This window comes from Schistocerca nitens, chromosome 3 (assembly GCF_023898315.1).
Source record: "Schistocerca nitens isolate TAMUIC-IGC-003100 chromosome 3, iqSchNite1.1, whole genome shotgun sequence".
Taxonomy (NCBI): domain Eukaryota; kingdom Metazoa; phylum Arthropoda; class Insecta; order Orthoptera; family Acrididae; genus Schistocerca; species Schistocerca nitens.
In genome coordinates, this window is record NC_064616.1 from 788,334,809 (window position 1) to 788,361,552 (window position 26,744).

The 26,744-nt window shown below is 43.2% G+C and overlaps 1 protein-coding gene across 1 annotated transcript in view; it reads left to right on the forward strand.

Moving 5' to 3' along the window:
- Positions 1-26,744, forward strand: part of LOC126249429 (segmentation protein even-skipped-like) — an 83,448-nt gene that overhangs the window by 46,133 nt on the left and 10,571 nt on the right. The window contains exons 2-3 of the mRNA XM_049951081.1: positions 9,545-9,738; positions 24,789-25,027. Of these exons, the coding sequence (XP_049807038.1) occupies positions 9,545-9,738; positions 24,789-25,027 (433 nt within the window). The remainder of the gene's footprint in view (positions 1-9,544; positions 9,739-24,788; positions 25,028-26,744) is intronic.

Consider the following 26,744-nt stretch of genomic DNA (forward strand, 5'->3'; position numbering starts at 1 on the left):
AACATCTCGATCGGGCCGTTCGAGCCTTGGATCCTCAGCCGAGAAACCTGGCGCAGCTGGCCAGGGTACTGGAGTCGGACTGGGTCCACATACCTGTCGGCATCTACCAGATCCTCATTGAATCTCTTAGTCCGCAGCTCGTGGTCTCGCGGTAGCGTTCTCGCTTCCCGAGCACGGAGTCCCGTGTTCGATTCCCGGAGGGGTCAGGGATTTTCTCTGCCTCGTGATGACTGGGTGTTGTGTGACGTCCTTAGGTTAGTTAGGTTTAAGTAGTTCCAAGTTGTAGGGGACTGATGACCATAGATGTTAAGTCCCATAGTGCTCAGAGCCATTTGAACTATTTTTGACTCTCTTACTGCACGTCTCGCGCTGCAGAAATTTAATTATTAAGGGTTTTGAAAGGTGGTCACATAATGTGACTGGACAATATATTTGGAGGCTAAATGGATCGGTAAGTATAAAACTGACTGTGCTGAAGCAGTGAGTAGTAACTTGAATTCGAAAGGAAAAGGATGCAAGCTTGGGTTCAAAAAAATGTGTGTAAAATCTTATAGGACTTAACTGCTAAGGTCATCAGTCCCTAAGCTTACACACTACTTAACCTAAATTATCCTAAGGACAAACACACACACCCATGCCCGATGGAGGACTCGAACCTCCGCCGGGATCAGCCGCACAGTCCATGACTGCAGCGTCCCAGACCGCTCGGCTAATCCCGCGCGGCTGCAAACTTGGGGTTTAACGTCGTGTTGACGACGAGCTCATTATAAACGGAGTTCAAGCTCTCTCTGGGGAAGGAAAGCACTTCTGTCATCTCAAAGGAACCGTCCCAGCGTATTAGCTTTAGTCGTTTAGGGATATCACGAAAAAACTGATTCTGGATGAGCAGACGGGCACTTAAACCACTGTTTCCTGAATACGAGTCAATTGTGTCGTTAGGAAACAACAGCTTACCTTCATTTAGACTGCATGTAGTATTCCTGAATCCCTTAGGGTGAATACTGAAATAATCCATTAAGAAGGAAAAGGTCGTTTCCTTTCCCTGTCATTCTCCAAACTGTAATAATTTCTACGATGTCCAGGCACTGGGCTCTCATTTCTCTTCCCGTCTACCCGTTGGGGAGGTACTGTGCTGAAAATACGCTGGTGTACAAAATCTAAGGACGAAAGTAACTTTCGCATGATGTGTTACTTCCATGTAGCATAGCTCAATGAAAGTCAGACCATATGTAGAAAGAACTACTGCGCTATAGTACACAAGGTAACTGAAAGAAATACGCAGTGAGACGAACAGAAATTCTGCTTTTATTGAAAGACAATAACCACACTGAAGTCACCGTGATTCATGATGATCCTGTGGACATTAATAAAAGGCGGGACATGTGTGTGATTGCCACGGACGGCACTGCCAGCTCTGCAACGTGCTCCGTTGCTGGCCGCAACGTCGGTAAGGCATTCTTTGCCGCAGTAAGTCTCCCCAACGCATCCCACCACGTGCTCGATGGGATTTAAGTAGTGAGAACGGACAGGCCAGTGCGTTCGCCGAATATCCTCTCGTTCCAAGAGCTCCTTCACGTGCGCATTCGATGCGGTCCGCATTGTCGCCCATAAAAATGAAGTCAGGGTCGAATGCTCCCGGGGAAAGAAGCACACGGGGAAGAAGTACAGTGTGACAATAACGTGGAGCCGTGAGTGTACCGTGACCAGAGATCAGGAGGTCAGAACGCCCAAGCAACATTACCCCTTCCCTCACCATAAAAGCTGGACCACCAAAACGGTCATGTTCGAGAACATTCCTTGGTGCTGACCACCTCTCGTCATATGAGGGTACCTCCAGAGGAGTGGAACGCCCTACCACAAGAACTCATAACCGACTTTGTGGCCAAAATGGGAGCAAGGTGCAGAGCATATATTGTCGTTCGTGGTCACACACACACACACACACACACACACACACACACACACACACACACAAACTATTACGAACCACAATCCACCTTCTGTAATTTCCAGGGGACCATAATAAATCGCGAAGACTTCAGTGTTCAAAAATGTTCAAATGTGTGTGAAATCTTATGGAACTTAACTGCTAAGGTCATCAGTCCCTAAGCTTACGCACTACTTAACCTAAATTATCCTAAGGACAAACACACACACACACACACACACACACCCATGCCCGAGGGAGGACTCGAACCTCCGCCGGGACCAGCCGCACCGTCCATGACTGCAGCGCCTCAGACCGCTCGGCTAATTCCGCGCGGCAGACTTCAGTGTAATTACTGCCTTTGAATAAAAGTGTCTTTTCTGTTAGTCCCATTTAGTACGTCCTCCAGTTACCTTCTGATCTGTACTCTAGCAGTTTTCTATGCATGGTGCAATTTTCATGGAGATACGTTACTTAGCAATGACACAACATGAGAAAGTTATTTTCGTCCTTAAGTTTTGCACACCAGTGTACTATCTTACCATCTTGATTTATGTTTCCTGCTGGGTCCGTAATACAACGATCCAATGCCACAATTGTTCCTCTACTACGATCATCAACGGTTTCTTCTCTATTTGTAGCCATCCAATTTACTATTCCGTCTAGAATTACCTCCATGTCGAATTGTCGATAAACGTTAACTTTGTTTCTTAAGAATTAAATGAACCAGAATGGAAGTCTTAGTTGGAAAAAGGATTTTAGAAGACACGGATCAGTCAGTAACAATCATCAGCGTATTTTTCACGCTTCTAGAAGCCGTTTAACTAGATATTTATTCTTTTATTAAACTGAAAACCACGCTTTCCTCACAGTAAGTTATATCGGACACAAAAATAGTGTTAACTCCAGATGATCTAGTCAGCCTTATTGTGCCACCTGTTGTGAGACCCTGAGTATTTCATGGCTGTTTTTCATTGAAATTATAGTGCGAAAACGGATATTGGGTAGGGAAAAGAGCGGCAGTATTCGTTATGCGGAGTGGCGGTAGTGAGTGGTTCTCCCGGCAGGTGCTCCGCTATAAAATGGCCAACCATTATCGGTGCAGAAACTCCAGTTGTGTTGGAGTCCTTATTTTTTTAAACGCTGTTGTGCAAGTCGCTGATTTTAAAATTGCAAACATGAGAGAACGTCAAAAATTATTGCTAACGACGAGTCTTGATGTTATGGATATGTTACTAGAAGCCAAGCAACAATTGAAAGCGTGGAAGACCTGTTGATCACTGCGGCCAAATAAACTAAAACTGGTGAGAATCAACGTGAAAGCAAAACTGCTTTATTTTCAGATATGCGAGAGAGTAGTAAACTATGAATTTGTTCCCCAAGGAACCAGCAACAGTACGTTCTGGCACTATAATGACTACCTGAGGCACTGGTGGGACTATGGCTTTTATTACGATGGTAAGGTATTGTATCCTTCAACGCAACAGTGTTGTGTAATTTTTGGATAAAAACAAAATAACACTTTCGCACCTCCCCTACTCATCGATTCCGTAACTTTTTCTCGTCTCCTATCACGGAAAAGAATCTTAAACGAGAAGCATTTTCGGAACATAAAAGATGAAAATAATCTCTGGAGGCGCTACACAGCTGGGTTAGGTGCTGGAACAAATGCTCACTGGACACTGTTATAAACGTGCTTCAATTTTGTAAATGTTCTGTAAAATACAAAATGCGTAACTGTATAATTCTCATTTATTTTGGATCACGTCTCGTACAGCGCACTCTTAACACGTTCCGCAAACATACGAGGCTTGTTTTTTAAGTAAGTACCGTTCTGAAATTAAAAAAGACGTGCTAAGATATCTCAATAATTTTATTTTTACATGAAAGCCTGTACCTTAATCTACGCACTGACGCCATTACAGTCTGATTCTTCCTTGTTTACGTTGTGTGCTGAGTGTTTAAGATGCCTCCCAATAATCGTGAGTCCCGCCGACTGTGAAGTACGGGCTGTTATAAGATTTCTTAGTGCTAAAGGCCTAAAAGCGATCGATATTCATCGTGAGATCTGTGCAGTTTACGGAGAAAACATTATGAGTGATGGAATGGTACGAAAGCGGGTGAGAGCATTTAAAGATCGTCCCACAAATGTGCATGGTGGACAACGGAGTGGGCGTCCTTCGGTCGTTAATGAAAGTTTGGTGCAGGAAGTGGACAATAAGGTGAGAGGAAACAGATACTTTACGATTTCCACCTTGCGGGATGACTTTCCTAATGTTTCTCGTAGTGTTTTGTATGGCATTGTGACCGACCACTTGAATTACCGAAAATTGTGCTCACGTTGGGTACCGAAAATGTTGACGGATGTGCACAAAACCAAACGTTTAGACAGTGCATTGACTTTCCTTGAGCGGTACCACAACGACGGTGATGATTTCTTAAGCCAAATTGTTACGGGTGATGAAACATGGGTGGTCTACGTCACACCAGAATCAAAGCAACAGTCCATGGAATAGCGGCATTCAGATTCACCCAGAAAAGTGAAGTTTAAGCAAACAATTTCCGCCCGGAAAATCATGTGCACAGTTTTTTGGGACAGAAAAGGAGTATTGCTTGTGTAATTTCTGCCTCGTAATGAGACAATCAATGCAGCAACTTACTGTAAGACATTGCACAATCTGCGCCGTTCAATTCAGAACAAAAGACGTGGCAAGTGGAGCAAGGGCATCGTTTTGCTGCAAGACAATGCCCGTCCGCATGTGGCGAATCAGACCAAAGATCTCATCACATCTTTTCGATGGGAAACTCTAGATCATCCTCCGTACAGCCCCAATCTTGCGCCCAGTGACTACCATCGGTTCCTGCGCTTGAAAAAACACCAGGGCGGTCAGCGTCTTCAATACGATGACGAAGTCAAAACAGTGGTGATGCAGTGATTAACAAGTCAGGCGGCAGACTTCTATCAGGAGGGTATTCAAACACTGGTACAACGTTATGACAAGTGCCTCAGTATTGACGGAAATTATATAGAAAAGTAGAGTAAGGTACAGGCTTTTATGTAAAAATAAAATTATTGAGATATCTTAGCACGTCCTTTTTTTTAATTTCAGAACGGTACTTACTTAAAAAAAACACGCCTCGTATAATTTCCTATCCTACCATCACACATCAAAATGACATACTGTACGACATTCAGTCTCAGAAGACAATAACCGTACGATAGCCGTGCTTGTTGAAGCGTCGCTTCCTGGACGGGGTGATGCGCCGGTCCCGCATCGAATCCCCCTGGCGGATTAACAATGAGGGGCGGTGGGTCGGCCAGCCTGGATGTCGTTCCCACATCCCATGTAATTAACACTGGGTCGGTACCTAAGGCCCGACGTTTTGAAAACTTTCGCTCACTTTCACATGACTAACACTACACACAGGCAGTTCCGGTACGCATATTCCGCCCCAGAGGGTTACGGCGGGAAGGAAATCCGACCACCCCTTACATTAACCATGCTATATCCGTCTAATAACTACGCTAAACCCTGTGCCGATACGGTACAAAGACACAAGAAGAAGCTGTCTCAGAAGACACTGCAAAAAACCACTCTAGAAGGGGAGAATATACAACAGGATATGGTTAATATAATATTTATGTGTAGCTTGTCAGGACAGAGATCTGGTTAAAGCACTGTGAGGTATTGTTCAGCATCTGTCAGCTCGGAAACCTTAAATTCCCAATACGAATTCGCAGTATGGAATTCGCTATCTTGAAGGAAATATTGTCGGTGACGAGGAAGGAAGGAAGATTAGGGTTTGACATCCCGAGGTCAGCGAAGTCAACAGAAACGGAGCACAAGATGGGAAAGACGAGTCTGGAAACTGGCCGCGCCTTTTCAAAGAAATCACCCCGATATTTGCCACTAGTGATTTAGAGACATAATGGAAAACGACGAGTCTGGATAGTCGGACACTTGTACTAATCACTGCACAACCTCCATCGGCCGGCACTGTGACATAATGCCCGAATTTCTCTAATTTTGCGCTGGTGGTCATTATGCGATACGTATTGTAACGGAATTTTTAGATGTGAGGATAATATCTTTCTTGTAAAGTCTGCTATACAAGTTTGTCACACATTTCTCTGATACTCTCGAGCTTACTACAAAAATCCGTGCCGAAGGGTAAGGGTCTTCCTTAAACCGTTACCATCCCTTTCCTGAAACCTACATAGTAAAGCATTCATAACGGTGAAGAATACTGAAGATTTGTTCAGTGAGGGAGTTGTATACCACCGCTTTAGGAGATGAGCACACTTTCGAAGGGTTATTCCGATGGTTCTTAGTCTGACATCTGGCTTTCCCACGGGTAAATGACCCTGGCAGATTTCTAGGAGTAACGTCGGAATGTCCGTCGTTGGCGAAAGGTAAAATCAAAACTCCATTTGTTACATGCCAGGGTTTCTCTTATTACTTCCTTTGTTTGTAGCCGATTGATTCGTGTTAATACGAATAGAAGTAAACATTTCAGGCAAACATACTTCTTTATTACCGATAAACGCTAATGCTATTGATTTCATAAACAGTAAGACATATAGTTATTGATAGATTACATTCGTACAACCTGGCTGCCTCGAGAAGATTGCCATGCAGAATAAGGTGTTATCAAAGGCGTTTCTGCAGTCTCAGCAATCATCGAACAAACAGCTGTTTTACGGGAAAGCCAATTCAACTTTTGTCCTTCTGCTTAAGAACTCGGTAAACACTTCCGTCTGTAATTATGAGCTGCACTGTTTATCATAAGATCGAGGGAAACAGCGAATTGTCTAAAGTCCTGGAATTCTTCATGTTTGTAGGTTTATCGAAGACTGGTAATTATATTTCCCTGATGACGGGTATTTACAAAGTAGGAAACAAGAGTAGACCGTAACTGCAATGTTCCCTCCCGTAGGTGTACTACTTAATTAAGTCAGTTGCTCTCGGGAGCTTTTAATACCAACCCTCCCAACACCGATAACTGTAATATTTTGGGTCGCCAGCCTCGCTATAAAAGGTTCACCCCGTGAAACACGGGGAATTACTGTAATGAGAAATCAGTGACCCATCTGACAGTAGCGACCCATCGTCCGTCCATAAGAATCGTCGAACCGTAGGGAAACCAATCCAGAAATACAGGCACTATATACGAGGCTAGCCTAGAATCACACAAAGATTACTGCGGACACCGAAAAAGGAATGACGGCACATAGGTCATTTAACACTTACAGGTGGAGAGATATACTATTACTTGAACGAGATTTCTATTCACATCCCTTAATATCCATTTACATCCTTTTACACATTGGAAAGCAAGGTCTCCTCTAGTTTCTGTATTCATGTGGTCTAATAAACGCTCCTTCTTTACACTATGACAAATAAAGTTTAGACTAGCCCGTGCTACAACCTTAGACACTTCCAGTCCATTCTGACATGAAACAACAAAAAGTTTTTTTTACTGGCTTTCGTAAGCGACCAAGTCAACAGTGGACTGTCAGTTATGGCGATAGGAATTTAAAGACAACACAACACCTAGTCTCCGAGCGAAGAAACTCTCCTAGCTGCGGAAACCGAACCCGGGGCCCTTTGTTTGGCAATCCGCCGCGCTGGCAGTGCTGCTACAGAGGCGGATGCTACAGAAGGCTTACTACGGCGCTTTTCTTTCACAGTGAGCCCTGCGCCTCTCCGTTTTCCGCCGATCCTTACTGAATTGCCCTCTCGTCCTCCGTGCTGCTTCCAACTCCTCACGCGGCTGTCATCACTTCACAGTTCTATCACCGGTCTCGACTCCGGACCCTCACTAGCCTTTTCGCTTCTGTACTCTGCTACTTTTGGCCTTTGCCGTCTTATGGCAGGCTGTCTCATAAACAACCTCAGCGACGAGCTATCATTAGTCACTCTGTCCCCTGCCACCTCCACTGCCTCTCTTGCTCCTTCCAGAAGAATTTCTGGCTTAACGAAGGCCAATCACAGCTCTTACTGTCCAAGAGAAAGCAATACTTGGCATCCGCCGACACACCTCCATTCTGGGGTTTGCCAAACATCCTCGGAGGTCCCAGAACCGCCATGGTTCCACAGCGACTCCAGCGGTCGCAAGGAGTCTTCACAGCATTTTCGAAAACGGGACAAATTCTCTGTGTCTAACGTTCCCAGGGCTCTCGTCACCGAGGGAGCTGCCAGTCACCCTCCTCAACAACGGAAACCGCCATTCAGACAGCCATTTTCCTCGCAGCCGAAGCAACAAAAAAAGAAGGCAGATTGGGTTTAACGTCCCGTTGATATCTGGGTCATTAAAGACGGAGCATAAGCTCGTATAGAGTCAAGTATGGGGAAGGATATCGGTCGTGTCCTTTCAAAGTAACCGTCCCGCCATTTGCCTGGAGCGATTTAGGGAACTTACGGAAAACCTTCATATATCGCGCTTAACCTTATCTACTGACTGTAGTCCCACTAAATGAGCAATTGCATAACATCCGGTTAACAGCGCGGTCATTAGAGAGGGAGCATCGACTCCTTTGGACAACGACCAGACGGAGGATAGATAACAGCCGTTACTCTATCAAGGAATCATCACGGCTTTGGTCCGTAGTGATGTAGGGAAACCACGAAAACCAAAATGAAGTCACCGGACGGAGATTCGAACACTGCTGCCTCCAAATAACAGTCTGCGTCCTAACCACACATTCATCTCGTTCGGTGTTAACTCTTACAAACAATCTGTTTACAAAACATTCATGAATCTGCCGGCCGTGGTGGCCGAGCAGTTCTAGTCGCTTCAGTCTGGAACCACGCGACCGCTACGGTCGCAGGTTCGAATCCTGCCTCGGGCATGGATGTGTGTTATGTCCTTAGGTTAGTTAGGTTTAAGTAGTTCAAAGTTCTAGGTGACTGATGACCTCAGGTGTTAAATCCCATAGTGCTCAGAGCCATTTGAAGCATTCATGAATCTCTGTCTTAGAGACTAAATATAGAAGAGACTTAAATACGGTGTAGAGCGTTGCTAATGAAGTGCATGAACTTGGAGAAAACTGTCTTAGAGAGCGATATAAATCTCGTAGAAATGTAGAACATGGATTCGGCCAAGAACGGAAGCTGACCTGTAACCATACTCTGGTTAACACATTTCTGCGGAAGCTTCCTGCGCCTCACTTGAGTCAGTTAAGAAAACACATGCAGTAATCTCAGTCAGTAATGTAGTGTCTCACATGGTGAAGTTGATTAATGTATGTTTGTTGGCGATCAATTAGTTTACTCTGGACAGAATGAACAGAGCATTTGTTACCGTTGACTGGGCGCGTAAAATTAAAGTTGTGCGGATGACCAGCATTCGAACCCAGATCCCCACCTGTCACCGTCGGTACACTGCCAAGTGCACCATTCGCACGCTTCACGGACGAGTTCAGAACATCACTTTATCACTAGCTCTTCTCCAACACCTTCAGAGGCTTTCTCACTGAACTGTGAGGGTTGTATACTACAAATGTTTCCTACGCTTCATTGGAAGAAGTATTAATGAGTGTTCAGTGGCACTATGATAGGAGAATTGAAGTAGTAGTTGTGGGGACAGCAGCGAACACTAGTCTTCTGATCGCAGAGACTCCGGCTATGTCGACGGGCAGCACGGCGACGAGCAGCGGGAACGACCAGAGCATCCGGCGCTACCGCACCGCCTTCACCCGCGAGCAGCTGGCGCGGCTCGAGAAGGAGTTCTACAAGGAGAACTACGTGTCCAGGCCGCGCCGCTGCGAGCTCGCCTCACAGCTCAACCTACCGGAGTCCACTATCAAGGTAATTTACCTTTCCTGCACTTTTATTTCTACCAAACGCATGCACTGACCTGTGTTCAGGTGCTATCCAGCCGCGCTGGAATAACATTGACGTGATTTTACTAAATCAGGCGAATGCCAGAATGCTTGCTTCAACGAGACACTGTCAATCACATTCCCCCAATCTCCTCTACATGATGTATTGTTCCTTTTATAGGTATTTTTCCGTCGACGATAAGCTGAACACTGATGACACTAATTTTTATGTAATAATAGGAACAACGGCAGGACGTAGTAGGAACATTCTTTGGAGCACCTCCCACGACGGAGTACATCCGATCAGGAAATCCAGGGTGAATTCTCGTCCTGCTTATTTTCAGTGATGATATCGAAAGTAATAAGTATGTACTGATTTTATCAAAGATTTCACTGGACGTTTCTCGATTTTTCTCTAACCTACTAAACGCTTTAATGGCTACGAAACGGTGCGTGAAGACTTTGGAAGATGATTTCATCCCCATTATCCAAAGTGAACCTGATTTCGACAATACACCACTGGCCATTAAAATTGCTACACCACGAAGATGACGTGCTACAGACGCGAAATTTAACTGACAGGAAGAAGATGCTGTGATATGCAAATTATTAGCTTTTCAGAGCATTCACACAAGGTTGGCGCCGGTGCCGACACCTACAACGTGCTGATATCAGGAAAGTTTCCAACCGATTTCTCATACACAAACACCAGTTCACCGGCGTTGCCTGATGAAACGTTGTTGTGATGCCTCGTGTAAAGAGGAGAAATGCGAACCATCACGTTTCCGACTTTGATAAAGGTCGGATTGTAACCTATCGCGATTGCGGATTATCGTATCGCGACATTGCTGCTCGCGTTGGTCGAGATCTAGTGACTGTTAGCAGAATATGGAATCGGTGGGTTCAGGAGGGTAATACGGAACGCCGTGCTGGATCCCAACGGCCTCGTATCACTAGCAGTCGAGATAACAGGCATCTTATCCGCATGGCTGTAACGGATCGTACAGCCGCGTCTCGATCCCTGAGTCAACAGATGGGGACGTTTGAAAGACAACAACAATCTGCACGAACAGTTCGACGACATTTGCAGCAGCATGGACTATCAGCTCGGAGACCAGGCTGCGGTTACCCTTGACGCTGCATCACAGACAGGAGCACCTGCGATGGTGTACTCAACGATGTACCTGGGTGCACGAATGGCAAAACGTCAATTTTTCGGATGAATCTAGGTTCTGTTTACAGCATCATGATGGTCGCATCCGTGTTTGGCGACATCGCGGTGAACGCACATTGGAAGCGTGTATTCGTCATCGCCATACTGGCGTATCATCCGGCGTGATGGTATGGGGTGCCATTGGTTATACGTCTCGGTCACCTCTTGTTCTCATTGACGGCACTTTGAACAGTGGACGTTAATATTTCAGATGTGTTACGACCTGTGGCTCTACCCTCCATTCGTTCCCTGCGAAACCCTAAATTTCAGCACGACCGCATGTTGCATGTCCTGTACGGGCCTTCTTTGGATACAGAAAATGTTCGACTGCTACTGGCCAGCACATTCTCCAGATCTCTCATCAATTGAAAACGTCTGGTCAATGGTGGTCGAGCAACTGGCTCGTCACAAAACGCCAGTCACTACTCTTGATGAACTGTGGTATCGTGTTGAAGCTGCATGGGCAGCTGAACCTGTACACGCCATCCAAGCTCTGTTTGACTCAATGCCCAGGCGTATCAAGGCCGTTATTACGGCCAGAGGTGGTTGTTCTGGGTACTGATTTCTCAGGATCTGTGCACCCAAACTGCGTGAAAATTTAATCACATGTCAGTTCTAGTATAATATATTTGTCCAATGAATACCCGTTCATCACCTGCATTTCGTGTTGGTGTAGCAACTTTAATGGCCATTAGTGTATGTGGTTCATGCAAGATGGAACTCGACGCCATTGAAGCAGGAGAGTGTTTGATGTTCTGCAGGAGAAGTTTGGGGCTCGCATTCTGGCTCTTGGGTACCCAGAGGCCACTGGCATGGTCCTCGATTGGCCACCATATTCTCCGGATCTGAACACATGCGACTCTTATGTGGTGATACATTAAAGACAAAATGTGTGCAGCAATAACCTCAAAACCAGTTCTGAGATGAAAACAGCCATTCAGGAGGGCATAGACAGCATCGATGTTCCAACACTTCAGCGGGTCATTCAGAACTTCGCCATACGTCTGGAACACATCATCGCCAATGATGGCAGGCATATTAAACATGTCCTAACCTTAATACGAATATCTGTAGTGACGTTTACATGTTGAATAAAGTGTGTGCACGCCATAGTTTGTATGTCATTGACGTTTCTTTTTTTTCACATAGTTCAATAATTGTCACCCTGTACACATAATTTAATGGCATAATACATGATGTTTTAGTAAAAATGCTGTAATATCGGAAGATCCTATTTTAAGGGAATTATCTTGTAATAGTAGCAGTGTTGATGGGTAAAACAACTTCACGACAGAAACTGAAGACTAAAACTGCAGTCACCTGTGTCGCGTGATGAATTTTCCGCACATGATTTTTAGTTAGGATCAAATGCCACATTAATAACTCAGCACAGCCTGGTTCCTGTATTTCATGGAAATCGTGTAATTTCATAAAATCTACTGCATTTATCCGTCTTTGCTCCACTCATCAGTGTATTTACTATACAATCAGGTGGTTTAGTTCAGGGCTAGAACCGTTGCCCTAATGTTTTCTCTGCGAAAAGAACTTCTAGAATGAAGACTTTTTGTGTACCAAAGGGTACAGTAATGCTATTTAGAGTGTTATTTGATAATAATAGAGAACATTTATGCTCAGGCTGGACAATGCCGAAACGGTCACAAGTGAAAGACCAAGTAATGAGCGAGGCCTAGCCGAACAATGGGGAACTATTTTGTCCTCTGTTCTCGCAATGACTAATGAAGCTGTCGTTCAATATCCTGAATGTGATTCGCAGAGTTTCCATTTGACCACACAACAGACACAAAAATTGGATTTTTTTCTACAGAAGCTGGTTGTGTAAAGCTTTTAGGTAGAAGATATCAATGAGCTCCTGCCGCAATTGAATTCTGAGGTACGTTGTTGGTATTACAATAATTTATTTTTGAGGTTTTATACAAATTGTAAAAGTGAACGTCATCCAAATTCGCACTCTACCATAATAGATCTCACATTTTTCAATACAAAGAACAGTTTTCGTTGTCTCTTGAAGGATTTCCAACCTGAAGACTCACGAAGTTCTGTCAGCGAGTACTGCATGAATTTCCTGTTCGGGTGGTGTTTTATCGAAGCAAAATTAATTACTGCTGGTAACTTCTGATAGGAACTAAAGTAAGAGGAAGGAGAGTCGAAATAAAGCTCCCCTTGGACGGTAAATGTTCTTTCTAAACTAGTCAACTTTCACGGTGGTGGAGTGAAGTGAAGTGTATAACGGTAGCCTGGGACGCACCACTTGTGTGTAGAAGAAAGGCAGGGGGCGAAAGGTGAAATAAAACCGCACGGACCGAGCTTCCGAAAGGTTCAAAGGGATGCCGCCCTGTTCTCTTCCAGTATCTCTCTCTCTCTCTCTCTCGCTCTCTCTCTCTCTCTCTCTCTGCCCGTCTATGTGTATGTGTGTGTGTGTGTTAATGTTGTTATTTTTGTTTGATGGCTCTTAAAGGATTTTACAACCCGCGAACTCAGCTGGCACAATTAGCATCGCCGTGATAAAAGTTTCGGTGTGCCGGCTGCCCCTACTGCCATCATTACACAATAACTGGACAATCGCTCACACAAACGTACGCGCCCACGCACACACACACACACACACACACACACACACATACAAAACACGAGATTGCCGCTCTGCCATTATATTATAAAATGTTATCCGAAAAAGTAGCTTTTATTGGCCGTAGAAGACAACCTTTTAGACAGCTGTTGTCGGTGTTTTACGCCGTGTATGCGGCAGCCGAGAAAAGTGATAATTGTTTTATGGTAACAGGTTACAACAAGAAGTAAAACGCTTGAGCAAGAAGCCGTTCAGAGCCTCCTGTGATAAGTGTGGGTATTAATTGAATGCTACTTCACGATCCCGACTCAGTGACGAAACTTGCACCGTAAGCTCCGACAGGTTACGTATCTCGCGTTATAACACTCCTAACAACAGCAATGAAGTATCTGCCCTAATTTTAGCTTTAAGTCATCTATCAGTTCCAGCAGATATTTCCAACCTTTTTCCAGTATAAGTATCTATGTTCTCATGGCTGTGAAAATTAAGTGCGCAAAAGTAAAATTATCTGGAAACACTTGGAATTATTTTGATGGTAAACAGAACAGAATAGCAGATGTTTGTATTACAAAGCGTTTACAAGGTTCGTGATTACCAATAGATGGCGTAGATATTGTATAAATCATTCCATTCCGTTAACTCTTGCAGACGGATAACGAAAGTAGTCAACTACCATATTGGAATTTTAAGCTCTGTTCCTATGCTTGCAGAAAAATTATAATGAATTGAAGAGGGCCCACCTTTTTGCCAGTCACAATTATTGTTTTGCTTTAATACCCAAACATGATTCACCACAACTGTGGTATCCTCAGAGGATTTTATCTCCTTTTATTGTTCCTGAAATACGTACGTACCCTACGCAAATTATGTATGTATACAGAAATACATGAATAAGTCTCTTTGTATATATTTCAGGAACAATAAAAGGGAAGACCCATTGAGGATGTTATAAATGTGGTGAAACGTATTTGGGTATTAAAGCAGAACCATAATTGATTACTAGAAAAAAGGTGAGCTCTCTTTAATTCATTACGAAAGTAATGAACGTTATTCTGTTTTTGTAACTGCGCCACTAGCAGATATCAGTAAATCTCTGTTATTAACTAATTTCCAAGTGTGTGCTAGTACATGATTTTAATGTTTCTTCCTTTCTTGTAGCCCATCTGGCAATATCACGAGCATGGGTTTTCTGTTGTTAGAAGGAAAGAAGGAAAGCTATATGGCACTACAGACACTTGTCTGTTTCTTTCAACTCATAAATCCAGAAGCTTTTAAACAGATCTTTAAGAAAAGGAAGGAAAACTAGGGTGTAGTGTCCCGTCTAGGAAGATGTTATTAGAGACTAAAGGCAGATCCGGATTAGGGGGAGAATGGAGAAGGAAATTAGGCGCATGTTTTCAAAGGAACGATCCTGGAATTCGGGCTAAGTGATTTAGGGAAACCGCGGACAGCCTGCATCTGGATGAGGATTTGAATAAACGTTCTGCCGGATAGCCTCATTAAGAGGATATGTGTATTCCACGATACCTTCGACTTCGATTTGCATACCTTATAATTATAGATACGTGTCCTCAGGTCTGTGGATTGGAATGTAAACCTATTAAATACTTTCTTATTATGGAAAAATATCTAGCATGTGTTTTATTAATCACTAAATCAGTAAGACATTTATCAGTCAGTTACTTCCGTTATGTAAAAAATATCATCAGAAATTTGGTGTGTTCCTAACGAAAATCATTCGAATCTAGGTGTGATGCTGATCGAAATAGATATCAGGGAAAAAAAACAGCGTTACGTTTTGCCTATGTATTCTTGTTGTATGTAAGATATGTGTAGCAAGTACTGAGAAGAGAATATGATTGTCATTGAAACCGGTCAGTTCAGTCGGCTGTGAATCCCGCCTGTAAATGTGCTACTTCCTTGGCAGTAAACTTTTTTGTCTGTACCGTTATCGCATGAGTTCCTCTCAACAACCTAATTTAAACCATCAATATTGTTGTAAGGTGCCATAAAAGACCTGTACACGATTTACAGACTTTGACACCTTTTGGGAACAAATGCATAAAATATAAACACCGTTTTCAAAGCGCAGTAAAGGACGATAAGAATAATAACCAAAAGCGGTAGTGGAGTCTATTGTAAAGATCTGTTCAAAACACTGGGGGTTTTAACTACACTATGCGAATACATTTACCAACCACCTGCACACATCAAAAAAACGTTGATAATTATTGCAAAAACAGCTCTGTCCATGGCCGTGGAACAAGAACTACAGTGAACTTTAATAAAACTGTACGATAAATTGTCCAAGGAGATTACAAGACATTACTAAAACAAACTTATTTAAAACGACAATTAAAAAGAACCTGTTAAACAATACAGTCTATAGATTGAAAGATTGCTTACACAACACAGATTAGGAGCTTGGTAAAAAATTTAAGACATATAAGTAGTAACAGCGTTACTAAAACATCTGTCATTTCACATGACAGTTTCATAGCATGTTTTTTCCTATTTTTCTTATATGGAAAAACTTACTCCCATAGCTATGCAATGTCTAATACCAACACTGTATCCTCTTTCTGGGCTATATATCTCACTTGTTATAGAGAGATGCTGACTCAGTTTTTCAGACTAGCAAATGAGAAGTTCCGTTACTCAAAATGGAAACCAGACATCGTCGCTATAGTCCTGAAATCAACCGACAGTGCAGTGTAACATTGTGAAGCAATGTGTGTATAGAGTGTACAGTGACAGGGAATCAGAAATGAATGAATAGTGTTACACTAGCCTTTTGCATTATTAAATAACTTCTTGTAAAACAGTGCCGGCCGCTGGTGGCCGAGCGGTTCTGGCGCTACAGTCTGGAACCGCGCGACCGCTACGGTCGCAGGTTCGAATCCTGCCTCGGGCATGGATGTGTGTGTTGTCCTTAGGTTAGTTAGGTTTAAATAGTTCTAAGTTCTAGGGGACTTATGACCTCAGCAGTTGAGTCCCATAGTGCTCAGAGCCATTTGAACCGTTTTTTTGTAAAACAGTATTGTGCACTAGGGACAAACCGAGTGACGTAGGACGGTTTTAAACATACTAGAGTTGTATTCGGGAAATTTGGGACTTTAGCTTTTATCCAGAAATTGTGATTTAAGTTTTCCGTGGTTTCACTAAACTGCATTACAAAAATACCGGAATGATTCCTACTATAAGGCTACGGCAAACTACCTATCCCATCCTTCTCAAACTAGATCTGTATGTATCTAAATGCCTGAATATAAGAATTATGTTATTTTTATTGCTCTTGAACTGAAATACCAAGACATTCCCAATATCCTTGAAAACCTGATATACGAATGAATAAAACTACTACTACTACTACTAATACTCTTAAACAGTTCGCTGATTAAATAATTACTCTATTTGCCCAATACACCTAATTTACTTTCAGACTATTCTTTCGAGTATAGTTGAGGTAGTTTGCTTCTTGAATATTACATTTTAATTCTAGACATCTAGATTATATTTTTGAGCCATACTGTTGTCTTTCTAGTGTGTAACCTACAATTCCTGACAAACCTGGCAATTTCAAATTTGATCAGCTAGTCTTGACGTTGCTGCATCTCCCATATCCCCTCTGTTAGTTTTCGTTGAAGTTCTGAGATTTCTTTTGATTTTCCACGTTCCAGTGCCATTAAATAATGTAAACAACTGAAGCGATTAACAAGTACGTGTCTTGGGCTATTACTGAACTGCGAAGTTTCTCATCTTTAAGGAGCCAAGAGTATAAATGGAAAGATTGTACATAACGACGAGTGCAAGTTTCATCCTCCAGCGCAGTACGCGTTGGTGAATGCTCCTGTCACATCAAATGTTTGCCGGTCGCCATTCGAACCTGGATCTTTACTTTAGCAGACTACGCTTTGCCGTTATGTCGCTAAGTGCCTCCGAGTTGGCTGTGCTTGGTGTTCAGCCAGCAAATTTAATTTTCAGAATTTGGTCGACAAGGGCGCTAAACAGCTCCTACTCTCCAGACTGCGCCAATGTTCTAACCTAAATTCGAAACATTTTCACAGAGTGGGGATAGTAGTCATTTCCAACTTGGATCTCTATGTCCAATGAGTACATTAAGCGTAGCGGCCCTTTGACGTTTTCAGAAAAAAATAAGTTATGTGCACCTATTTTTTGTACTTACTCAAAACGAAACAAACATTGCAATACGTAAATACTTATCAGGCACCGTTTCCATGCAGTTTCACAACCAAAGTGCACTGCTAGGATGGTACTCAGTCGGTATAGTCCATACAAAAGTGTAATAATGGTACTTAAGAAAAGTAAATGGTAATAGTTCGAAGAAAGGCAATCTTTGTTCTCAACAAATTGTGGTGGACAAATTTAGAGGACTTGTACTCGAGGTATATGATACATTTCTCATACATATCATAAAATTAGCAGGACAACAAATGGCTAATGTTGGTACGAGGTATTTTCTGTTATACAGTGCATAGCCGCTGCAGAGCCTGCAATCTTCAATTTGCCAGAGACTTTTTCTTATGTATACAAACGTATCTGCAGAAATAATACACTATACCCACGAACGAAAACTTAAATGAGGAACCTTTTCCACTTAGATCTTACTTGGAACCACAATTTGGGTTGGTGTAGTCACCAAAGTTCATTGAGCAGAGAACAGTTATCTCTCAAGAGTACTGAATGTTCACTTCCAGCCGGCCGAAGTGGCCGTGCGGTTAAAGGCGCTGCAGTCTGGAACCGCAAGACCGCTACGGTCGCAGGTTCGAATCCTGCCTCGGGCATGGATGTTTGTGATGTCCTTAGGTTAGTTAGGTTTAACTAGTTCTAAGTTCTAGGGGACTAATGACCTCAGCAGTTGAGTCCCTTAGTGCTCAGAGCCATTTGAACCATTTGTTCACTTCCTTAGGTATTCTCTGAAACAAAGCTTTCCGAATAATATAAGATGCTGATAAAAATTCGTCCCCAACGCAGACATCAGAGCACAGTTGGGGTAATAATTTATCTATTCCCTCATTCTAGAAAAGCCAGTAAATTTTTACGAAAAAATTTCGTCCCATAACTTTATCAGAACTTTTGTTACTTTTTTTAAAAAAGGCGAAATTTGATCCACGCATGACTCTTGAGTGAATAAAATAAACTTACACACGTCACTAACAGTTACACGCCTAGTACAGTTTGAAGTTCCAAGCACAAGGCTTCAAAATTGCTTAAGCTTTATGAGTTCTGTCATCAGTATCATTATCGCATATGTTGTGTATAAGATTAACTTGTAATATTGGTTCAAATGGCTCTGACCACAATGCGACTTAACTTCTGAGGTCATCAGTCGCCTAGAACTTAGAACTAATTAAACCTAACTAACCTAAGGACATCACACACATCCATGCCCGATGCAGGATTCGAACCTGCGACCGTAGCGGTCGCTCGGCTCCAGACTGTAGCGCCTAGAACCGCACGGCCACTCCGGCCGGCTAACTTGTAATATTGCTAGTAAAGTACGAACTATGGACAGCTGGTGATGTTTCTAAGTAAATTAGCTGTGTCGCTGTGCTCTTCGTAGTGTTTGTTCGAGCGAGGTAGCTCAGAGGTTAGCACAGTGGACTCGCATCCGGGAGGACGAAGACTCAAATATCTGCCCGACTGTCCTGCTTTAGGATTTCCATGATTTCCCTAAATCGCTTAAGGCTGATGCCGGGAAGGTTCACATGAAAAGGTACGACCGATTTCTTTCCCCACCCTTCCTTAATACGACTTGTGATCCTTCTCTGCTGACCTCATTGTCGACGGTACGTTACATCCTAATTTTCCTTTCTTTCCTTTTTTATAGTATATATGAAAATATATGGACCAGTGTTTCGGGAAGGAATTTGGATGAAGAGGCCAACTAGAGAGATTTACAAAGGCATAGAAACAACAGCAGACACCATTAGAAAGAGAAGGATGACATTTTATGGACATATCAGTAGGATGAATAAAAGCAGGCTTAGAAGACAAATCTTTGAGATAGTAAACAAGAGCAAAAACAAGACGAAGTGGATCACTGAAGCAGAAGACATTAAAGAACTGGGAATCACACAAGACAACATAAACGATAGAGAACAGTTTAGAAACATCATACAGAAACACACAGTTAAACAAGAACATACCGAGAAAAGAACGGGAAAAAGATGGTCAGAAGAACGCAAGAGAGAACACAGTGAAAGTATGAAGAGAATTTGTGAAGAACGAAGAAAAAGGAAGAAATCATGACTACTCAAGTTCAATCGCTCTCTCAAAAGGAAATAATCGAAAATAATAATATATATTGGATGTAGCAGGGTGTTTCACAGTGACTCATTCCATTTCACAAGCACATATCTTGTACATGAAAGAAGATAAAAAGTTGGGGAAAACTTTATCGTACGCATAGGACTACAAATCTGTATTTTCGTAAGATCCACCTGATTTTACAAAGGCGTAACTTTCACATTCATGCGATACAGCTTCGGCTTACTCTTTACAAGTACAATTAAGATCAACGTTTTCATTTACCTTTCACAAAAATTCAAAGCGGTCTTCTCCGAGCCCACGACAGACTTGCAGACGATAGTCAAGTACGTCCCATACGTTTGCCAGCGTGTGTGGAGTTGCTACATTCACTGCCGTCATTATGCGGCGTTGCACTTCACCCAAAGTTGTTCGAAGGGAAGGCACGTAGACCGAGTCGAACAAACCGTCAGAACATACGAGCTTGGAAGTCAATGGTACTACGCAAAATCCCTACTACCTCTACGGCCGGTGGCTTCTGTTCGGAACCGCGCTGCTGCTACGGTCGCAGGTTCGAATCCTGCCTCGGGCATGGATGTGTGTGATGTCCTTAGGTTAGTTAGGTTTAAGTAGTTCTAAGTCTAGGAGACTGATGACCTCAGAAGTTAAGTCCCATAGTGCTCAGAGCCATTTTGAGCCCTCTACTTCAACCACATGTACCATTAATCTACAGCTGGCGTCAAGGTGAACTTCCAGTACCGATACATAAGTTAAAATACCGAGTGATCAAAAAGCCAGTATAAATTTGAAAACTGAATAAATCATGGAATAATGTGGATAGAGAGGTACAAATTGACACACATGCTTGGAATGACATGGGGTTTTATTAGTACCAAAAACATACAAAAGTTCAAAACATGTCCGACAGATGGCGCTTCATCTGATCAGAATAACAATAATTGGTTCAAATGGCTCTGAGCACTATGGGACTTAACATCTGTGGTCATCAGTCCCCTAGAACTTAGAACTACTTAAACCTAACTAACCTAAGGACATCACACACATCCATGCCCGAGGCAGGATTCGAACCTGCGACCGTAGCTATCACGCGGTTCCAGACTGAAGCGCCTTTAACCGCACGGCCACACCGGCCGGCAATAACAATAATTATCATAACAAAGTAGACAAAGCAAAAATTATGTTCTTCACAGGAAATGCTCAATATGTCCACCATCATTCCTCAACAATAGCTGTAGTCGAGGAATAATGTTGTGAACAGCACTGTAAAGCATGTCCGGAGTTATGGTGAGGCATTGGCGTCGGATGTTGTCTTTCAGCATCCCTAGAGATGTCGGTCGATCACGATACACTTGCGACTTCAGGTAACCCCAAAGCCAATAATCGCACGGACTGAGGTCTGGGGACCTGGGAGGCCAAGCATGACGAAAGTGGCGGCTGAGCACACGATCATCACCAAACGACGCGCGCAAGAGATCTTTCACGCGTCTAGCAATATGGGCTGGAGCGCCATCCTGCGTAAACAAAATACGTTCCAGCAGATGTTTATCAGCCAGACTGGGGATGATGCGTTTCTGTAACATATCGGCCTACCTCTCACCCGTCACGGTAGCAGTTACAAAACCAGAATCACGCATTTCCTAGAAGAAAAAAGGCCCGATGACGGTAGATGTGGTAAATCCAACCTATACCGTGACTTTCTAGTAGTTCAATGGCGTTTCCACGACAGTTCTAGGATTTTCGGTAGCCCAAATTGTGCAGTTGTGGGCGTTGACAGAAACTCGGAGCGTGAAACGAGCTTCGTCGGTCCACAACACGTTACTCAACCAATCGTCATCTTCCGCCATCTTTTGAAACGCCCACACCTCAAATGCCCTCCACTTCACTCAATCGTCAGGTAACAGTTCATGATGCCGATGGATTTTGAACGGATAGCATCGGAGGGTACGCCTAAGTGCCAACCAAACAGCAGTGTATGGAATGCCGGTGCGACGTGCGACTGCACGAGCGCTGACTTCCCCGTGCATAGACGAACCCGCTACAGTCTCCATTTCTTCCTGAACTGTCTCAGCAGCATTATGCCTTGTGCTCGGTCGGCCACTACGGGGTCTAGCGTCTAAACAACCCGTGGCTTCGAACTTCGAAATCATTCTCGCCACAGCTGCATTTGTTAACGGACCTTTACCCGTTCGATTCCTCTTCCTATGGCGATAGGATCGTAACGCTGAACTAGCACATTCCCCATTCTGATAATACAGCTTAACTAAAAGCGCCTTTTCAGGTAACGTCAACATGCTGCGACTGCTGGCGCATCTGATTCTCTCTCTCATTACAGCTCCTTTTATATACGATTGTCATGTGCAGTCACTGACGTTTTGCTGTCCAGCGCCATCTGTCGGACATTTTGTGAACTTTTTTTTGTTCTAATAAAACCCCATGTCATTCCAAGCATGTGTATCAATTTTTACCTCTCTATCTACATTATTCCGTGGTATATTAAGTTTTCAAATTTATATTGACTTTTTGATCACCCGGTATACCCAGTGTGTCAGTGTTCGTTAATAAAGAAGGTTGATTTAATAGAAAAGATATACAAGGCGCAATTAAGAGCTGTGCGCTTCTTTACAGGATCCTTCAGTCGGCGGGAAACCTTTACGGATATGTTCAACGAAATTCATGAGAGACGCTATAAGAGAGGCGTTATGCATCGTGGAGAGCTTTACTATTCAGATTCCGAGAGAGTACGTTCCAGAAAGAGTCGGACAATTTGTTATTTTTTCCCACACACGTCTCACAAAATGACCGCAGTGAGAAAATTGAAGAAACTGTAACTAGTGCGGAAATTTACCGACGATCAATCTTCCCACGCGATAATGGAACAAGGACTGGGGAATCGAATAGTGATACCCGAAGTACCCTCCGTCTCTCACCGACAGGTGGCTTGCGGAGTATAGATGTAGACGTAGATGTAGTTGTAGAAGATGTAATGTCGCGAAATCTACATCTACATTTATACTCCGCAAGCCACCCAACGGTGTGTATTCGCAATACATTACATGTGTCTATGTTAAGAGTCAGTTGCCAATCCCTGCACCAAGTGCCTATCCGCTGCAGATCTTCCTGCATTTCGCTACAATTTTCTAATGCTACAACTTCTCTGTATACTACAGCATCATCCGCGAAAAGCCGCATGGAACTTCCGACACTATCTACTAGGTCATTTATATATATTGTGAAAAGCAATGGTCCCATAACACTCCCCTGTGGTACGCAAGAGGTTACTTTGATGTCTGTAGACGTCTCTCCATTGAGAACAACATGCTGTGTTCTGTTTGCTAAAACCTCTTCAATCCAGCCACAAAGCAGGTCTGATATTCCTAGGCTCTTACTTTGTTTATCAGGCGACAGTGCGGAACTGTATCGAACGCCTTCCGGAAGTCAAGGAAAATGGCATCTACCTGGGAGCCTGTATCTACTATTTTCTGGGTCTCATGAACAAATAAAGCGAGTTGGGTCTCACACGATCGCTGTTTCCGGAATCCATGTTGATTCCTACAGAGTAGATTCTGGGTTTCCAGAAATGACATGATACGCGAGCAAAAAACATGTTCTAAAATTCTACAACAGATCGATGTCAGAGATATAGGCCTATAGTTTTGCGCATCTGCTGGACGACCCTTCTTGAAAACTGAGACTACCTGTGCTCTTTTCCAATCATTTGGAACCTTCCGTTCCTCTAGAGACTTGCGGTACACGGCTATTAGAAGGGGGCAAGTTCTTTCGCGTACTCTGTGTAGAATCGAATTGGTATCCCGTCAGGTCCAGTGGACTTTCCTCTGTTGAGTGATTTCAGTTGCTTTTCTATTCCTTGGACACTTATTTCGATGTCAGCCATTTTTTCGTTCGTGTGAGGATTTAGAGAAGGAACTGCAGTGCGGTCTTCCTCTGTGAAACAGCTTTGGAAAAAGGTGTTTAGTATTTCAGTTTTACGCGTGTCATCCTCTGTTTCAATGCCATTATTATCCCAGAGTGTCTGGATATGCTGTTTCGATCCACTTACTGATTTTACGTAAGACCAGAACTTCCTAGGATTCTCTGTCAAGTCGGTACATAGAATTTTACTTTCGAATTCACTGAACGCTTCACGCATAGCCCTCCTTACGCTAACTTTGACATCGTTTAGTTTCTGTTTGTCTGAGAGGTTTTGGCTGCGTTTAAACTTCCAGTGAAGCTCTCTTTGCTTTCGCAGTAGTTTCCTAACGTTGTTGGCCGGCCCGAGTGGCTGTGCGGTTCTAGGCGCTACAGTCTGGAGCCGAGCGACCGCTCCGGTCGCAGGTTAGAATCCTGCCTCGGGCATGGATGTGTGTGATGTCCTTAGGTTAGTTAGGTTTAATTAGTTCTAAGTTCTTGACGACTGATGACCTTAGAAGTTAAGTCGCATAGTGCTCAGAGCCATTTGAACCATCCTAACGTTGTTGTTGAACCACGGTGGGTTTTTCCTGTCCCTCACAGTTTTACTCGGCACGTACCTGTCTAAAATGCATTTTACGATGCCTTGAACTTTTTCCATAAACACTCAACATTGTCAGTGTCTGAACAGAAATTTTCGTTTTGATCTGTTAGGTAGTCTGAAATCTGCCTCCTATTACTCTTGTTAAACAGATAAACCTTCCTCCCTTTTTTTTATATTCCTATTTATTTCCATATTCAGGGATGCTGCAACGGTCTTATGATCACTGATTCCCTGTTCTGCACTTACAGAGTCGAAAAGTTCGGGTCTGTTTGTTATCAGTAGGTCCAAGATGTTATCTCCACGAGTCGGTTCTCTGTTTAATTGCTCGAGGTAATTTTCGGATAGTGCGCTCAGTATAATGTCACTCGATGTTCTGGGGAGTAATCTTTCCGAAAGACCTTGTACTTTGGTGCTAAGTGGATGTTTGCGGCGCAGGTGTGGTTCCAGAACCGGCGCATGAAGGACAAGCGGCAGCGCATGGCGATGGCGTGGCCGTACGCGGTGTACACGGACCCCACGCTGGCGGCGAGCCTGCTGCAGGCGGCCATGTACGTGCCGTGCCCGCCGTACTACCCGCAGCCGCGCTACGCCTACCCGTACCCCAGCCCCAGTCCGAGTCCCAGCCCCGCGCAGCCGCAGCGCCAGGACGACTGCGACGGCTCGCCCAGCTGCAGGTAAGCCGCATCAGCTGGTGGTTAACCTACGGCATCCCTGCCTTCTGCGTCGGTGGCCCCGGCTTCCATTCCCACTGTCTCCCTCAGTTACTTCTCCACTCTGCACTGAAAAAGACTGCCGTGGGGACCACTTGGCTTCGCCAAGCCACATTTGAAACGATTTGTGGAAAAAAGCTCCTAATTTTCAACCGATAGCTGTTTCAAGGAAACTTACGCCAGTATGTACTGATCCATCGGCAAGAACAGCAACATCATCTTGCAACAACAAGTTAAGGGGGGCAGGACGTCAAACGGGCCAACTTGGAGCAGGAGAGGCCCACAGCACATTTCAATTTCTACTGTCTATACTTTTACAAATAAATTCATAAATCTTTGTCAGTATGGCCAGGAAGGATTCAGAATTTACACTCATAGCAGCGGAAGTACTAAAACATAACGAAGTAATTTTTTTACGTGTGAAATTTCATCATTTTTTCACTTACTAATGGCAGCAGTTATTTGCTATAGGAACACATTTCTTCATAAGTAAGAGAGATTCTCCGGTGAATTTTGCACAGCATAGAAACCATACTTAAAGGTGTATGAAACTCTAGAATTTTCCAAATCTATTAAAAACTGTGGTAAAACTTGAGGTAATTATCTATAAAATTTGTGTTTTTTCTAAACACGAAGTTTAAAATATAACAGTTCATTCGTTTTTTCATAAATTAAATAAATTCTAGAGTTTCTTACACCTGTGAGTATGGTATGTATGCTGTGCAAAATTCATCGAAGAATCTCTCTAACTTATGAAGAAAAGTGTACCTATAGCAACAAATGCTGCCATTAGTAAGTCAAAAAAAATGATGAAATTTCACACGTAAAAAAAAATTACTTCGTTATGTTTTAGAACTTCCACTGCTATGAGTGTAAATTCTGAATCCTTCCTGGTCATGCTGACAAAGTTTTATGAACTTATTTGTAAAAGTATAGACACTGGAAATTAAAATGTCCTGAGATGCCTCTCCTGCTCCAAGTCGGCCCGTTTGACGTCCTACCCCCTTAACGTAATTTGGCAATTCTTAACCAGCAGAAAAGTGTTCCTATAGGAGCATAAAAATGTGAATATGTTCCTGTTCATTTAAAAGACTGGTGACTGAAATGTGGGGTACCAGCTACCTCGTTCTACCTTCCTCACCAACTTTAAAAATTTTCCCGAAAATTTTCGCATGCGAACATATTCGTGTTTTTATAAGGGGAGGTTTACTATCTTTGGCCCGAAAAAAGCATGTTGTTTGAGAATTTTCTCCTCGGGATGTGCTATAGATATCAGTATCAAATTTGTCAAAATGTTTATTGATATTTTCTCTGCAAACTGGAGTTTTTTCGACCGGAAATGCCGAAGAGCAAAGGCAGAAGTGCCGTCGGAACGAAACAAAATTTCGATGTAGACTTCCATGCGCGGAATGTCACAGGTCAGCCGGCTCGTCTGAAATCAAAACTGAGTTACCGTTAGCGAAGTACCGGGTGATCAAAAAGTCAGTATAAATTTGAAAACTGAATAAATCACTGAATAATGTAGATAGAGAAGTACAAATTGACACACATGCTTGGAATGACATGGGGTTTTTTTTTTTTTTTTTTTTTTTTTTTTTTTTGCTTTTACGACCCTATTGGATCACTTTAGTTCAAATCTTGTAGTCGTCCTTAGCCGTTTCATTTGTTTGGCTGTTTCTTC